General features: G+C 43.8%; 1 protein-coding gene across 2 annotated transcripts in view; it reads right to left on the reverse strand.

Moving 5' to 3' along the window:
• The window catches only part of FBXL7 (F-box and leucine rich repeat protein 7), a 327,587-nt gene extending 313,961 nt beyond the window's left edge, over positions 1-13,626 (reverse strand). For both annotated transcript variants that reach the window (XM_059694758.1, XM_059694757.1), the window contains exon 1: positions 13,052-13,626. In XM_059694758.1, coding sequence (XP_059550741.1) covers positions 13,052-13,088 — 37 coding nt within the window. In that variant the 5' untranslated portion in view covers positions 13,089-13,626. The remainder of the gene's footprint in view (positions 1-13,051) is intronic.
• Positions 13,627-15,311: the final 1,685 nt, after the last annotated feature.

Genomic DNA, 15,311 nt, shown 5'->3' on the forward strand with positions numbered 1-15,311 from the left:
CAAGAACCATTTCAAGCCCAGTTATCATGGCTCAGTGGTTGAGAATAGACCTATGAACCAGGAGGTGGAGGTTCCATTCCTTGTCAAGGCACATACCCAGGTTGTGGCCTCGACTGCCATTGGGGGGCATGCAGGAGGCAGCCAATCGATAATTCTCTCTCATTATTGACATTTCTATCTCTCCTCCCTTCTCTCTGAAATCAATAAAAAATATATATTTTAAAAAATTAAAAACCATTTCAAGTCCTTTGTTCATAAAGTTCAGTCACCTTTATCCCAAGTTCCAGCTCTGAATAGCTCATGTGTTGGACTATGTGCTTCTTCTTTTGCTTGATTCTTATGGTAAGCCTTTGTCTGACACTGTTCCCCTAACAGATACCATGTTATTAAAGAAAAAAATGATACTTTAATTTTAAATGAATTTCTTAAATTCCTTATAGAGTATGTATTTCTCTCCATTTACAATCAAGGATGTGAGGAACATTGGACTTTTTTTAACTTATAGCAAAGGGTTGGTTAAATATAATCTTATATATGTGTACACTCCATTCACCTTACAGCTCAATAATGTCTTTCTTTTTTTCCAACTTGATTATTTCACTTATGATTGTAGTTATGTGGGAAGCCAGAGATAAGAACTCTACTGGAAACCTTTCCTAGCACACCAGACACATATGAAAGGCAAGGGAGAAGGTAGATTGCTCAGAGACAGCAGTTGCCCTGGCTCAGGGGAGCAGCCACCCAGTGACAAAATTATTATAATTTTATCCCATCAGTAAAGGAATGAATATAAAAGCTGTAGTACATTTACACAATGGAATACTACATGGCTATAAAAAAAGAAGGGATTCTTACCTTTTGTGAAAGCATGGATGGACCTGGAGATTATTGCGCTAAGCAAAATAAGCCAGACAGAGAAAGACAGAGATCCTATGATCTCATTTACATGTATATATAAAGGTTAAGCAACCGTCGGACTGTCCGACTGGTAGCTATGACTGGTAGCTATGACGTGCAACGACCACCAGGGAGCAGACACTCTGACCAGTAGCTATAACACACACTGACCACCAGGGGGAAGACACTCAATGCAGGAGCTGCCAAGCTGTGGTGACTTGGCAGCAGCAGCGGTTCTCTGGTGATGCACCCAGGCTGGCCAGGCAACCCCAGATGGGACCCCCACCTTGAAGGGTGTGTGGCCAGCCTGCAAACAGCCATCAGCCCCTCACCCAGGCTGGCCACGCCCCCCAGCAAGGACCCTCACCCCATGGGGGCATGGCTGGCCTGCAAACCACCACAGGCCCCTCGCCCAGGCCGCCCCACGCCCCAAGGAAACCCTCCACCCTGATCCGGGACACCCTTCAGGGCAAACCAGCTGGCCCCCACCCGTGCACCAGGCCTCTATCTATACTAATAAAAAGGTAATATGCTAATTAGACTGGGAGACCTTCCAGGAGACCTTCCGGATGTTCTTCTGGACAAAGCCATGGTGGCGGGGCTGAGGTAGAGGCGGTTAGAGGCCAAGAGGGGAGGGCAATTGTGGGTGATCAGGCTGGTGGGGGGCAGGGCCGTTGGGGGTAAGCAGACCAGCAGGGGGGCCAATTGGGGGCAAGCAGGCCATCAGTGGGGGTCAGCTGGAGGTGATCAGGACAGTGGGGGGGCAGTTTCGAGTGAGCAGGCCAGCAGGGGGGCAGTTGGGGGCGAGCAGGCCAGTGGGGAGGGGAGGTGGGGGCGAGCAGGCCAGCATGGGGGGCAGTTGGGGGTGGTAAGACTGGCGAGGGGGCATTTGGAGGCAAGCAGGCCTGTGGCGGGGGGCAGTTGGGGGTGAGCAAGCCAGCAGGCAGAGTGGTTAGGGGCAATCAGGCAGGCAGGCAGGCAGGTGAGCAGTCCCGGATTGCGAGTGGGATCCGGGATCCAACTGCCAGTTTAGGCCCAATTCCTGTAAACCGGCAGTAGGACATCCTTCAAGGGGTCCCAGATTAGAGAGGGTGCAGGCCAGGCTGAGGAACACTCCCTCCCCCTGCATGAATTTTGTGCACCAGGCCACTAGTTTTATATAACAAAAAAGATTAAAACAGAGATGTGATAAAAGTAGTTCAATATACAGGGTGTCCCAAAAAATGTATACACATTTTAACAGCTGATAACTCAATTGATGTTTCCTTCTTTTCAGATTTAACCTATTTGAATTAATTATTATTCAAAGTGTGTAGACATTTTTTGGGACACCCGTATGAATTTTAAAAGATTCATAATCCTATGACCTTTTATTCCAGAGAGAGAACACAGAAACAAAGGAATGATTATTTAACTTAAAGTTCAAATTTTTAAATTGAGTTCTAGATTAATTATTTACTTAAATTGATATATAAACCCAATTTCTAATCAGTTAAACAAATATTACTGAACAATGTGATTTTAGATAAAAAATATACAATAGCATCCTACTCAACGCTAATCACTGAAAATAGTTGTCACAATACCGTAAATCAGTGAAGCTGAAAAGTCTTCAGCAATGCTAAAAGTACTTTTCCTTAAGAAACTATTTTTGTCCATAAGAAGGTGGAACCACAATGTTAAAAATAACAGTCCAAGTTAGAATATCCTCAGAAGAAAACATGTCCAGAGAAAAAAAATTTTTAAGAGTAAAATATCAAAGTCTAAGGAAAGGTCACTGAAAACATGATAGGGTTTTCATAAGCTTTTTTTTTAGATCCAATAAAGATCATGGTTTCAGATTCATCTTCATGTGACTGTCTAACAAAAAAATATATTGAGGACCTACTATGAGAGCAGGGTAATATTCACATCAAGGTGAGCATGTGGTAGGATGAGCAATGAATAAATACAAAGGAATAGAAAATAAATTTTAAAATATTAGAAATTTAATTAGAAGACAGAGAATTGAAAGTAAAGAAATTAAAGACTAAGTGAACAGGATGAATTTCTATCACAACCATGATAGAACCTCAATGACTTTTGATATCAACTCATCCTAAATGGCTTGCCCCAGAACCTAGACCAGGGGTGGGCAAACTTTTTGACTCGAGGGCCACAATGGGTTCTTAAACTGGACCGGAGGGCCAGAACAAAAGCATGGATGGAGTGTTTGTGTGAACTAATATAAATTCAAAGTAAACATCATTACATCAAAGGGTACGGTCTTTTTTTTTTTTTTAGTTTTATTCATTTCAAATGGGCCGGATCCGGCCCGTGGGCCGTAGTTTGCCCACGGCTGACCTAGACAGTTCTAAAGCCCTCTAAGAAATGTGGTTATTCATAGCAAATGGCACAAAAATATTAAAGAGAATCAGGACTCCTGTGATGCTGAGGGTCCCCAATTTCAGAGCTGATCCTCTGATTTTCCCGGCAGTAAAATAATTAATCATCACCAGTGGAGGTTTTCAGAGGACAAAAAATGCTCCTAAAGCCCCAGCTGAGTTTTATTGACCAGCAAGTGGACTTTAATGAACAATGTCATTTTTTCATGAACATTTATCTAACAATAATTCACTCTGCAGTCTCATTATAATAATTTTATCACTGTGTGGCTGCTCCCCTGAGCCAGGGCACAATTCTGTGGCCTGAGATGACCAATAGGGAGCCAGGCTTCTCTACTTCTAGTAGAGACACAAAAGCTATTAAAGGACATATGATTGCAGAGTCCCACTTTCATCCTTGGATGTAAGAAACTTAAAATACTCAAGAATACCTGGTGATAATCCTCTAGCATAATTATATTCTTATTTTCTTATAGCACTTAAAGAAGAGTGATGGCATCATGGAAAGTGTACTAAATTTAGAATCACAATGACCTCATCTAATGTTCACTATCAAATTAAGGCAAGTCATTTAATCTTCAAAGGCCTCAGTTTCCCCACCTTTAAACTTGGGATAATGTCGGACACCCTCCCCAAAGTCCCTGTGATGATAAATGAGATTAATTTCTGAAATGCTTTATAGTTTCCAAAGCAATTTCATGGACAAATCCATGAAGGAGTCTCCCAGGGGCTGGCCAAAGGGCCAATTTTCAAGTAGATATTGGAATAATTCCCCATATTAATGGCTGTCTCAAATCCATAGTTTTGTTGTTGTTGTTGACACTATTACAGATGTCCTCATTCCTTCCCCCTTTCCCACCTCCACCCAGCCCCCGACTCCCCCTCTGGCCTTCGCCATAATTATCTGTGTCCAGGGACTATGCATATATATTCTTTGACAAATCTCTTCACCCTCTTTCATCCAGTGCCCTCTATCTCTGGCAGTCTGTTCCATGTATGCATGTCTCTGATTGTATTTTGTTCATCAGTTTATTTTGTTCATTGATCTCACATGTAAGTGAGATCATAAGATCTCTGTCTTCCTCTGTCTGGCTTATTTTGCTTAGCATAATAATTTCCAGGTCCATCCATGCTGTCACAGAAGGTAAGAGCCTTTCTTTTTTATAGCCGTGTAGTATTCCATTGTGTAAATGTACCACAGCACACAAACAAAACAAAGACTGGGGAAAATTTTGGCTGCAGCAGCAATGACAAGGTAGAGGGGTCATGGGCACAGTAGGAAGGGGTGTAGACTCCAGCACAGTCACGGGGATTTTAGGCATGACTGGGCCACTCACCAGCTGTGTAGCCTGGGCAGGGGTTAGCCTGCCTCTATGCTTCTGTGCTGACATATTTTTTAAAACAATATATTTTTATTGATTTAAGAAAGGAAGGGAGAGGGAGACAGAGATAGAAACATCAATGATGAGAGAGAATCATTGATCGGCTGCCTCCTGCACGCCCCCTACTGGGGATCAAGCCCAAAACCCAGGGATATGCCCTGACCGGGAATCAAACGCGTGGCCTCTTGATTCTGGGGTCAACACTCAACCACAGAGCCACACCTGGCTGGGCTGTGCTGACATCTTTAAAATGGGGACATCAGAGCGCACTTCCCTGGCTGCCATGAACTACATGTGTGTGTAATGTGCTCAGAGGGAGAAGGGGCACCTAATAAGTGCTCAATAATTATTAACTATTACTAAAATGACCAAAAATGTAATAAATTTGGCAATAACCATGCCAACCAAATATCTATTATTAATCATTTTTGTTCTGAGAGCTAAGATAGTTTTAAGAAAAGAGGAGTGAGTACAACATTGAGTCTGCTCTTTATATTTGAAGGCAATCAATGCCCTAATTCCCATTCATTGGATTGGTCCTCTTCTTCCCTCCCTTGTTCTTATGGTCTTCCATCCACTGCATCCTTAGTCGCAGGCCTATTCTTCTTCCTGAGGTCTGAACTACCTCTGACAGTTGGAATAGGTAAGACCTGGCCTGAGTCTTAGATTGAACTCAGATGACCCACAATTCGACTCAAGTTCTCAAATGGGTCAAAGGGATCAACTGCACCTATAAGTAGCTTTTCCCGACTTCACCAGGCCAAAAATGGGTTCCTTAAAGTCAGAAGGTCAGTCCACAAGCATAAGAAAAAGTGCTAACATTTTTCTCTAGACATTTTGATTTTCTTTCCACTGCTATATCTGCCCGGGGGCGGGAGGGGGGGGGGGGAATGCAGCAAAGGAATTTACCACAGAAAGGGTAGCAAACAAAAAAATATTTTAATAACATTTCTGCTCGGGGCTTCTACAGTTACAACTACAAGTTCACACAGTGTGAACAACTGTTTTTCATTTCGTTGGAGGGTTAGAATTTAAATAGGAATTGATAGAATGAGCACACCTAGTGCACAAACCTAGTGAAGATTTTCAGACACAGTCTCCACCTCTTTGGCGATGGAATGGGGAGAATGTTGACCATGTGTCTATATTTCATTAGCGAGGAAAATTCAGAGATGGCTAATGAGTATTCATGTCCGAAATGTGAAAGCTGGAGTCTCTGGGGTACTAGCTAGCATGTGTTGAAAGTATTTGCCCAGAGGCCTCCGTTCTCCTTGGTGCAGTGTTGCAAGCGTGGAAGAGCCCAGGTATTTCTGCCCCTCCTCGAGCTTTCCAAGGTCCTCACTGACAGAGCCCGCAGGAATCACTTTTCATGAAGTAAACATGGAAAACAGAACATGAAGATCAGAGGGAACAATGAGAAGGAGTCTCTTAACAAAATGTTGCGTTTTCCCCAAAGGTGGAAGCTCCTTCTCCTCCAATCTACCTGCTTTGTTATGGTTTTGGTTTAGAACTCACGGGCATCCTTCAGGTATCCTGGGAACTGCAGACACTGTCCAGAGCTGTCGCTATTTAGACAGTAGTTCTATTCTTCCATACACTTCCCCCGTATCACTTACAGCCACACTTAGCACATGGTTGACGCGGGCTCCTCCTGTGAGTGAGCACCTCCCTTCTTGTTCTGAATCACTGGCCGTCCTGCCCAGCTTCTCAGTTAGACACTGAACGTTTAGAGCAAGTCTTATTCTATCTAGAGATTACTGAAGTCAGCGAATGGAAGAAGTCCTCTTCATTTCTATAAACAGAACAAAAACTATAGCTACATTCTGGGAAAGTTCAGCTGATATGGACTTTATCACCATGTGCTGCTCAGGGACATGTGCTGAGCAAAAGTGTATCATGCTGTGTGGCTCTTGTCCATTTGTAGCTTCTGCTCAAATAGCACTAACCAATAATACCAATTAAAAGTCTTACTTACAAAGTCAAAGCATTTATTCAAGACATGGAATGTAAGAACAATTAATTTAGTAGGTCTACTTGTTTTAGGACAATAATACAAGTAATAGCAATGCTATAGGTAGAGTCTGCATCCATTACTGCACTGAAAATAGAAGTCATTTATCAAACTCAATTTTGGGTGCAGGAGGTTATGTCCTGCAGAAAGCAGGGAAGTAAATAAAATCAGTGGATTTTCCAGTTAATACTTAAATATCTCTAGATAGATATAAATATGTAGAAAGAAGGGAGAGAATGAATTAAACCCAAGAAAGTTGGTTAAGGGGTACTTTTAACAATTAAAATGCTAGAGATATATTTGAGGGAGAAAAAGCAGCCATATGACTTAGAAGGAAACAATACCACTTTATCAAACATTAACACAGTCACACATGACAGAGTGTTTGCTAGGAAACTTGGTGTAAGGCTCTTATGATAGAACCCATCCGTACCCAATGCAGTAAATCTCTGGCACACATCCTTTACTGTGATCACTGCCTTCCCATGTAAGGAGACTGCCTTATTAGGGAGCCTATCTCAAATGGGGACAGCTCTCATCATTAGCTCCTCCTCAGACTGAGCCAAATCTACCTTCTAGTAACTTACATTGGTCTTTGCTCAGCACTCCGAAATTTAATTTTCCTCAAGACAGCTCTTCAAGTATTATTTTTAATGTATTACATTTTTAAATTCCATTTATTCCCTTCTTCATGATTCAGAGAATTTATTTGCTGTACAGTTTATTCAAGATGCTGTCGTTTATTTTAATACATCCCCAACGCCATCTTAAGATGCATGATATCTACAAAGTTCCACCAGTCAAAGATTCAAGCAAAGTTGTTTAAGCAGCTTTCAAGATACCTTATAGGTAAGGGCAAATCAGTAGATGAGAGGGTAAAGAGCCGTGTGCCATTTACACAAAGGACTATTACTTGGCCATAAAAAAGGAAATTTTTTACCTTTTGTGACAGCATGAATGGAATGGGAGAGCATTATGCTAAGTGAAATAAGCCAGTCAGAGAAAGACAAGTATCATATGATTTCACTCATATGTGGAATCCAATGCACAAACTGAACTACCAAGCAAAACAGAGACAGACTCATAGATAGAGAGCAGGCTGACAGCTGTGGGGAGGGGCTACTGGATGGGAAAGGGTGCTGAGTGGCAAGGGTGGAGGGATTGAGCAAAAGAGAAAGAACTCATGGACCGAGACAACAGAGTGGTGATTCTGGGAGAATGGAGAAGGTGGAGGAGAGTATGGGGGAATAAATGATGATGGATGGAGACTTGACTTGGGGTAGTGAAATACAATACAGTGTATAGATGATGGGTTGGAGAATTGTGCACCTAAAACCTGTATAATTTTGTTAACCAGTGCCGATTCAATAAATTCAATTTAAAGAGTGATTATTAATTACTCAAAATTAAGCCAGAGTTAACTCTGTTTCAAAGGGAAGAAGGAGTTAAAACGAAGTTTTGTGAGTTAATTCCCAAAGGGACAAAAAAAAAGTTACCTCTCTTTTCTTTCTTAGTCTAAACATGGAAAAGGATTCCCCAAATCTCTGAAGATATCTTCTCATTGTCAGATCAAAGATGATATTGTTAGCTGTGCTAACGTTATGATTTGAACAGAACAGTGGAATCAATATGGCTTATCTTCTGATTTTTATAGGGATAAATTTATTTACTGGAAACAAAAGACAAAGACATACTTCTAGCTAAGAATTAACAAGCCTTTGGAGGTATCCTTATATAGCCAATAAATCAAGCAACATCCACCTTTCATAGCAAGAAGAGCATGTCTTAGGCCTCCCCTTCCCTCCCCGCCCCCCCCCCCCAAACAGTCACAAAATGTCTCATAATTGGATAAAACATATTTGCAAAGGCTCTAGGCAAAAAATTATGCCCACTGGCCAGACGGATTTTGTTCCATCGCAGCTGACTGTAGAAGACTGATGACACTACCCTTGCATAAAATGATGATTTATTCTCTCCAGCATAGAGTATTCACCTCGGTATAACACAGTGGCTCAAAGTAACAGTCAACATGCTCCACGAATCCTCAAAGGTCAGCCCTTCACTTCTTTTATGTCTTGGTCTACATACCAAGTGTTCAATAAGACCCACCATGGTGATCTATCTAATTAAAATTGCAACACCTTCTTCCTCCCAGCTTTGAATAATCTTAATCTGATAATTTTCTTTATTTAGAAAATTTAGCTACTTAGAATGCACCGAAAGATTTACTGAATTATCCTATGGGTATGTACGCATGTTAATCATTCTATTTTCCCTCCCTTCTCACTCACTCACACACACACACACACACACACACACACACACACACACACACACACACACACAAAGATAAGATTGACAGAACTGGATCTTTATCTATTTAGTGATATATCCCAAGAATCTAGAAGAGTTCCTGGCACAGAGTAGGAAATAAATCAACATGCATTAGTTGAATGAATGAATAAAGGACTCTGGGTTTAGAATGACATGGCCCTGAGTCCCAATTCCACCTGCACTAGCTGCAGGACCTGGGAAATGACCATCCTTCTGCAGCTGTGTTTCCTCATCCAAAAAATAGGGACCTCAGGAGTGCCTTCCCATAGGATCCACATGAGGCTTTTATGAGTCAATGCATGTCAAGGACTTAGGATCATGCTTGGCCATAGTAAGCTTTTAATAAATGTTAGTTGCCATTGTTATTATTATTTCAAGATATGTTCCTCACAGTCGTGATGGATTTGTGATGATTTATGTGCTCAGGCAACTAGCTCCCCTCATATCTGACATCACAGATCTGAGATTGGGAAAAAGGACCCAAGGATCTTCATAGAGCAGCAGAGCTGCCAAGGGTCAAACCCCATCACTGTGGCCTCATCAGCTGCAATTCAATAACACACAGGATTTTGCAAAGGAGCTGTTAAGAGTGTAAGTGCTACTGTCTCAGACCTGCTGGAATAGAGTAAACATGACAATGAACCAATGAGTAAGTGAGGGTAAGACTCAGAAACCTTAAAAGGCAGGGAAGGCAGCTCCTCTCTTCCTACTTGAACAGAGAGTTTTGTTTATTTGGCTGAACTAGAGTCAAAGCTAATGGTTCTGATGGCTTTGAATCACACACCACACCTCATTCTGTGGACTTCTACACAGGGGCTGAAACTCACACTTTATGAAAAAAGATAAAGAGGGGAAAAACAGCTCTTTGTTAAAGAATTTACCAGGACATACTCATCATTTAGACAGTTGCTTATGTTTCTAGAAAGCTAATGATCAGAAATGGGAAGGTAAATTTTTCCTCAAGCAAAATCCCAGTCCACCTAAAGGTTACAAATGAAATCATTAACCTAAATGCTCACTAAGTATTTAGGAAAACAAAACACTTTGGAAACACTTATTATTGATTGGCAGGGGTTTCAGAACTGATTAAGAAAGGAGGTAACAATGAGTGAGGAAGACAGAGATGAAGGAAAAACAGAATGACAAAAGTAAGAGGGACATTTACTGATTTCGAAGCAATCATCGTCTTAACTTCCCTATTTATTATCACATGTCTCCCCACAAGGCTAATCTCCTCCCTAATGAATAACTACATGCTCAAGGATTATTAGATCATGACAAATCAGGCCAAAAGGAATTTCTCTCCTCACTCTAGAGAAGAAAGACCCCATGATTTGGGGGAACTGAGCAAGGTCACAGTAGCTAAGTTGAAGCTGGAATCAAATTTCCAGACTCCCAAGTCAATGCTCTGCTCTGCACAGGAACTTCCCCGAACTCCAACGTGCATGTGATAAATGATTCAGTAGTTCCAAGAGGAACCCAAGATTCTACACTTTTGACAAGCATCCCGGTGGAGCGGAGGCCGCTGGATTACACTGAGTAGCTAGTCTCTGCCCCATTTCACCTGCTAAAGTAAGTCTGCGAATAGGTTTTCCGTTGTTTTAATGAAAAAAGGTGTTTTTCAGGAACAAGGGAAAGTAGGTTGCAAATGAAATGCTGAAGTTTTAAATGTTGTAATAACTCAACACTGTTGTAAAATTTACGGGGGTTCCCATTTACATGGTGGTGTCAACTGTAAAACATATACTTAAATTGCAAATTTTTAAAGTACATGCAAACATCAGTGTATTAGAGTTGAGCAATCTCAATGCATTCTATGGATATGCATTTATTGGTTATTTCCCCTTTATGTTTGAAATACATCATGCCTGTATGGCACTAAATCTACTAAAACTGTCTTACTTCTACCTCCGATGACAACAGAGATACCATGTCTAGAGGTTGCTTTCACTTGCTTTGAGATTTTACATTTTAGAACAGAAAGATGGCACTGACACATCAAATTCCAGAAGGCTTATCTGCATAGATTTTACCTTCCATTAATACAGCGGAACACAATTGACCATACCCCACTTGAGTTAAAACCCTATTTAGGAGAGACCAGGTGTAACTGGAGGAGAAAAGATTGAAATCCTTGTTATTTCTATATCTCTAGTTCCGCCTCACCTCTCAGAGGACTCTCCATGCATTTGAAGAGATTTGATGCAAATAAACACAGTATGTCCTCTCCAGCCAAAATTCAGTTAACCTCCCCAACCTTCCTATTGGTCTCCTTGAATCAGCTGAGCCCGAGGTTTTTCCTATAAAACGTCCTAAATCTGATCCCAGTAAAATTTCACTTCAGCTGAAGTGAAAATGCAGAGGTAGCATTTACGGATAACAGCTGGAGAACATTAGTTCTCTGTCTCTCCTTTGCTCTCCCAAGGGTTGAAAGCTCTGCTGTTCAGACAGGAAGTCGTCATACACCACACACTGTACAATACGAGAACGCTGGGATATACGGACAAGTTGCAGAGGATTAGGGGGAGTGTGCAGGGGTTTTGTTCAAGAACCCAGAGCAGCAACTCGGCATACTTCTTAGGGTGTCCTTCCCCCCACCATAGTATTCAAGTAGCATCAGGTATGCACACCCAGCACTGACAAGCATACACTTCACTCCCTGAAAGCTTTGTAATAACTCAGAATAACAAGTATTCACCTTCCATTTTTCGACAAGCTTTTAAAACATGAACTCCAAGAAGTTTGGGGGAGTGGCTACGATTCTCCAATAATCTTTTCTGGCATACTTTCAAATGTGCTATCTAAAAAGACAACCTTTTAACTTCTTAGAAATGAAATTGTCACCAAAAAGAATCTCTCACATAACGGCCCAGAATAAGGAAATCTATGTATTTCAACATATATGTGGAACTCAAAAACATGATGATCGGGGAGAGAATGATTTAAACAAAAGGCTCTTGTGGATATGATATTTTGGCGTGGGTTTCTGATTGGTTTCTGCTGGAATCTCACAAAGCTACTGAGAAAAACACGGCCACAAACAAGGGGGGCGACATCCACAAAGTTTCGCGTAGGATGATAGGAGTTTCCCAAACACCACAGGCTGAATAGCCTTTCTGCATTCCTACCGTCTGCAGGCTCTGAACCCAGTTTGCAACCGCCCATCCTCTGGAGGCGGGCTGTAAAACCGACCCTGGCTCTTCCACGCCCCTTCAGCCAAGTTCACGAGAGACCAACCTTCCTAACTTTTGAACTATGGGAATGCCTTTGCCATGTGTGTATCGGGGGCATGCTGTTAATCAATGGGGTGACAACACTACAGTTTTATGCGAGGAGAGGGAGGAGGGGCGAGGGGGAAGCCAACCCACACATCCATCATCATTTTAGGAGGAGGTGGAGTTTAAAGTTTCTCCAAGTTCCCACTTGACAGGCAATATTTCTGTGCAATTTCCAGCCCCATGGAACAGATGGTCCTTTGCCCGTCTTGAGCCCGGAGAGAATCAGACAAAGCCCCCCGCCACTCCTCGCCTCGCGGGGGCCCAGAGGTGGTCAGTTTCACGAAGCTGTCACCCAGGGGCCATGAGCAGAGAATGGAAACTTAACTACTTTTTTTTCAGAAGTTTTTCCTGCTACCGGAGAGCGGACTGGAGCACAAAGGCCTGAGAAAGTTTTCACTTCGTGATTTCTTTGAAAAACGTTTCTCCACCCTCTGCCAAACCATCATCCTAAATCCGAGATGCCCAGGGTGGGAAAGTTGAGGCACAGGCATTCGGAAACACCGCGGCATTGCCACTTGAGCCTTCCCAAAGACAACCTGGGAAGTTGCTTAAAAGGACACCCCCTCCCCCTTCCCCCGTCCCGGGTGGGGAAAGCATCCTCGGGGCGCCTGAGCACTCAGTGCCAAAGGGAAGGTGACGGCCGGGACAAGGGGGCCAAATGGGTGTGCGCCACCGCCGCGGGCGAGAACCTTCCTTCCCAGACCCGAGGGCGAGGGGAAAGGAGGGGGGCGCGATCCGTAGCGTGAGGACGGGCGGCCCACTCACCCTCACTGCCGTACTGTTTGCCATTGTTCGCGCCCATCCTGCCGCCGTCATGCCCGCCGTCTCCCGGGACACTCCATAGCTGGGGCGCACCGCCTGCGCGCTCCGCCCGAGGAAAGCCCGTCCGACGGGACCGTTAGCTGCGCATACCCCACGCTCCGGGGCCGAGGTCCGGCTGGGAGCGGCCCCTGCACTCCGAGGGGAGGGGGCGCTCGGTCCCCTCCTGGCACCCCCAATGGCTCCGGGTGGGGCCAGGGGCGGCCGCCGCTCTTAGAATCCGCGATCGTGGCCGGCGGGCGCAACGCCGCGGAGAGCCCGCGCCCTGGGGCCGCCCAGAGGCTCGCCGCGCCGCCGCCGCCGGGTCCCCATTCGCCCGCCCCGATCCCCTGCGGTGGGCGCTGAGCCGCACGGGTGGCCGGGCTCCCCCGATCGACCGCCTCTCCCCGGCGCCCTTGCACGCCCACGACTTCCCCGGGGACGGGCGCGGCGGCCACTTGTTGCGGGTGCCCCGACCCAGCAGAGACTCGCGGCCCGGCGCGGCTCGCCCGCGGGCCGGACTTTTGTTAGCGCCAGGCGCCTCCTCTCGCCGCCCAGCGTCAATCACAGCTGGAGCCCCCGGGAGGAAGGCCGGAGCGGAGATGCGCGGCCTTTTAAAGGGGCAGCGCTCCTTTTTGGGGTTCTGGCTCTGGGCCCCAGCCACCCGCGAACCACTCTGAGCGAAGGAACGTGCTCTTGGCTGCATTCACTATTGTTCCTTTACGGGCTCGGCCCTCAAGGTGTAAGATGAGCTTCCAGACGTCGTTTGAAATGCCTTGGCTTTGCCTGGAAAGATGGCCTATCTGAGGTGCAGGGGCATTTAAAAGAGTCTGACTGTACCTGGCAATCTCAGGTATCTGTGCTGGCATCCTCCTCTCAGGTTTGGGACTGAGGCGGAGAATGGAAGACAGAAGGAGGGAAAACTGGAGGGGAACTTAGTCACTGGGGAGCCAAAGCCATTCCCGCGCCGGTGCGGGAGGTTTCCTGGCTCAGAACTTTTTAAGAGCTTCCAAGCCAGGAAGTGTATTTTCTCCCCGGTTCTATGATTTTTATTACTATTATTATCTTGTGGTTGGTGTTAGCCTTTGTTTAATACATTACTACTTTTTCTTGGAGATTTATATGGCACTTCTAGAGTCTTAAAATGGTCCATTGGTGTTCCCTCCTTGAAATGGAAAAAGAAAATTCTTCTTAATGTTTTATTTCCTTCCCATGTAAATACCTAGAATTTTATAACATTGCATCTACTTGAGTAAAGACCAGGACATTCCCAGTGCAACTGTCTGTGTAGGGAGGCAAGCACATAGCAGTTTCTCCCTATAGGTGTTAGATGTTTTGAATTAAATTAAACATATATAATGATATACAGAGTGTCCCCCAAAAAATGTATACACACTCTTTGAATACTTACAAGGGTAGTGTTTATTAAAGTACATTTCATTTTCAAAAAGCTATCAGCTGTTAAAGTGTATATACATTGGGGGGGACACCTTGTATGTTGTATAAGCACATATGATAGCTGCATGGAGTACCAAGATTTTTGTAATTACCTGTTTCTTAAAAGGCTTGCAATCATATGCAGAGATTGTTAGTGATTGGACTTCCTACGGATTCTATTTGAGTAATTTCCTTTAATTTGGTACAGTTTTCATTCTTAAACATGACGTATCAAAAATTTTAAATCTTGATTTCTTGTGCAGGAGAGATTATGTATTGAAAGAAAAAAATCATAAAATTACCTGTTTTACAGGGCAGGATTAGTTTTGTTGTACTGGTAACATTTCAATTGTTCCAGTGCAACGAGAGTAAGGGCTGAATTGTAAGTCATCTTTTCATATCTAGAATCACTGCCTGGCTACAATATGTGCTTCCCATGTCTGTTAAGTTCAATTAAAATCCTGTGACCTGGACCCTAAGTATATATGGATGTCAAAAATGTGGAAGAGTTAAGTAAGTTTTTAGATTCCACCTGAAAGTATAAACCCAATCTAGAAATGAGCCAGAGTCTATATTATCTTCATCCAAAGTGGGTTTCCGCTCACCTGATCCTTGAGATTTTCCATCGCCATTTAAAGAAGTTGCACTGAGGCGCACCCACCATAAGGTAGTTGAACAGTGGAGCTCATCTTGACATTTGGTGTGTAGCAGTTGACAGCTTGCTTGTTTGTATGCATCTCCCTGATGCTTGAAGTCTGAGGTCTACAAATTAGGAAACTGACAGGGGAAG

This window comes from Myotis daubentonii, chromosome 4, assembly GCF_963259705.1.
Source record: "Myotis daubentonii chromosome 4, mMyoDau2.1, whole genome shotgun sequence".
NCBI classification, from domain to species: domain Eukaryota; kingdom Metazoa; phylum Chordata; class Mammalia; order Chiroptera; family Vespertilionidae; genus Myotis; species Myotis daubentonii.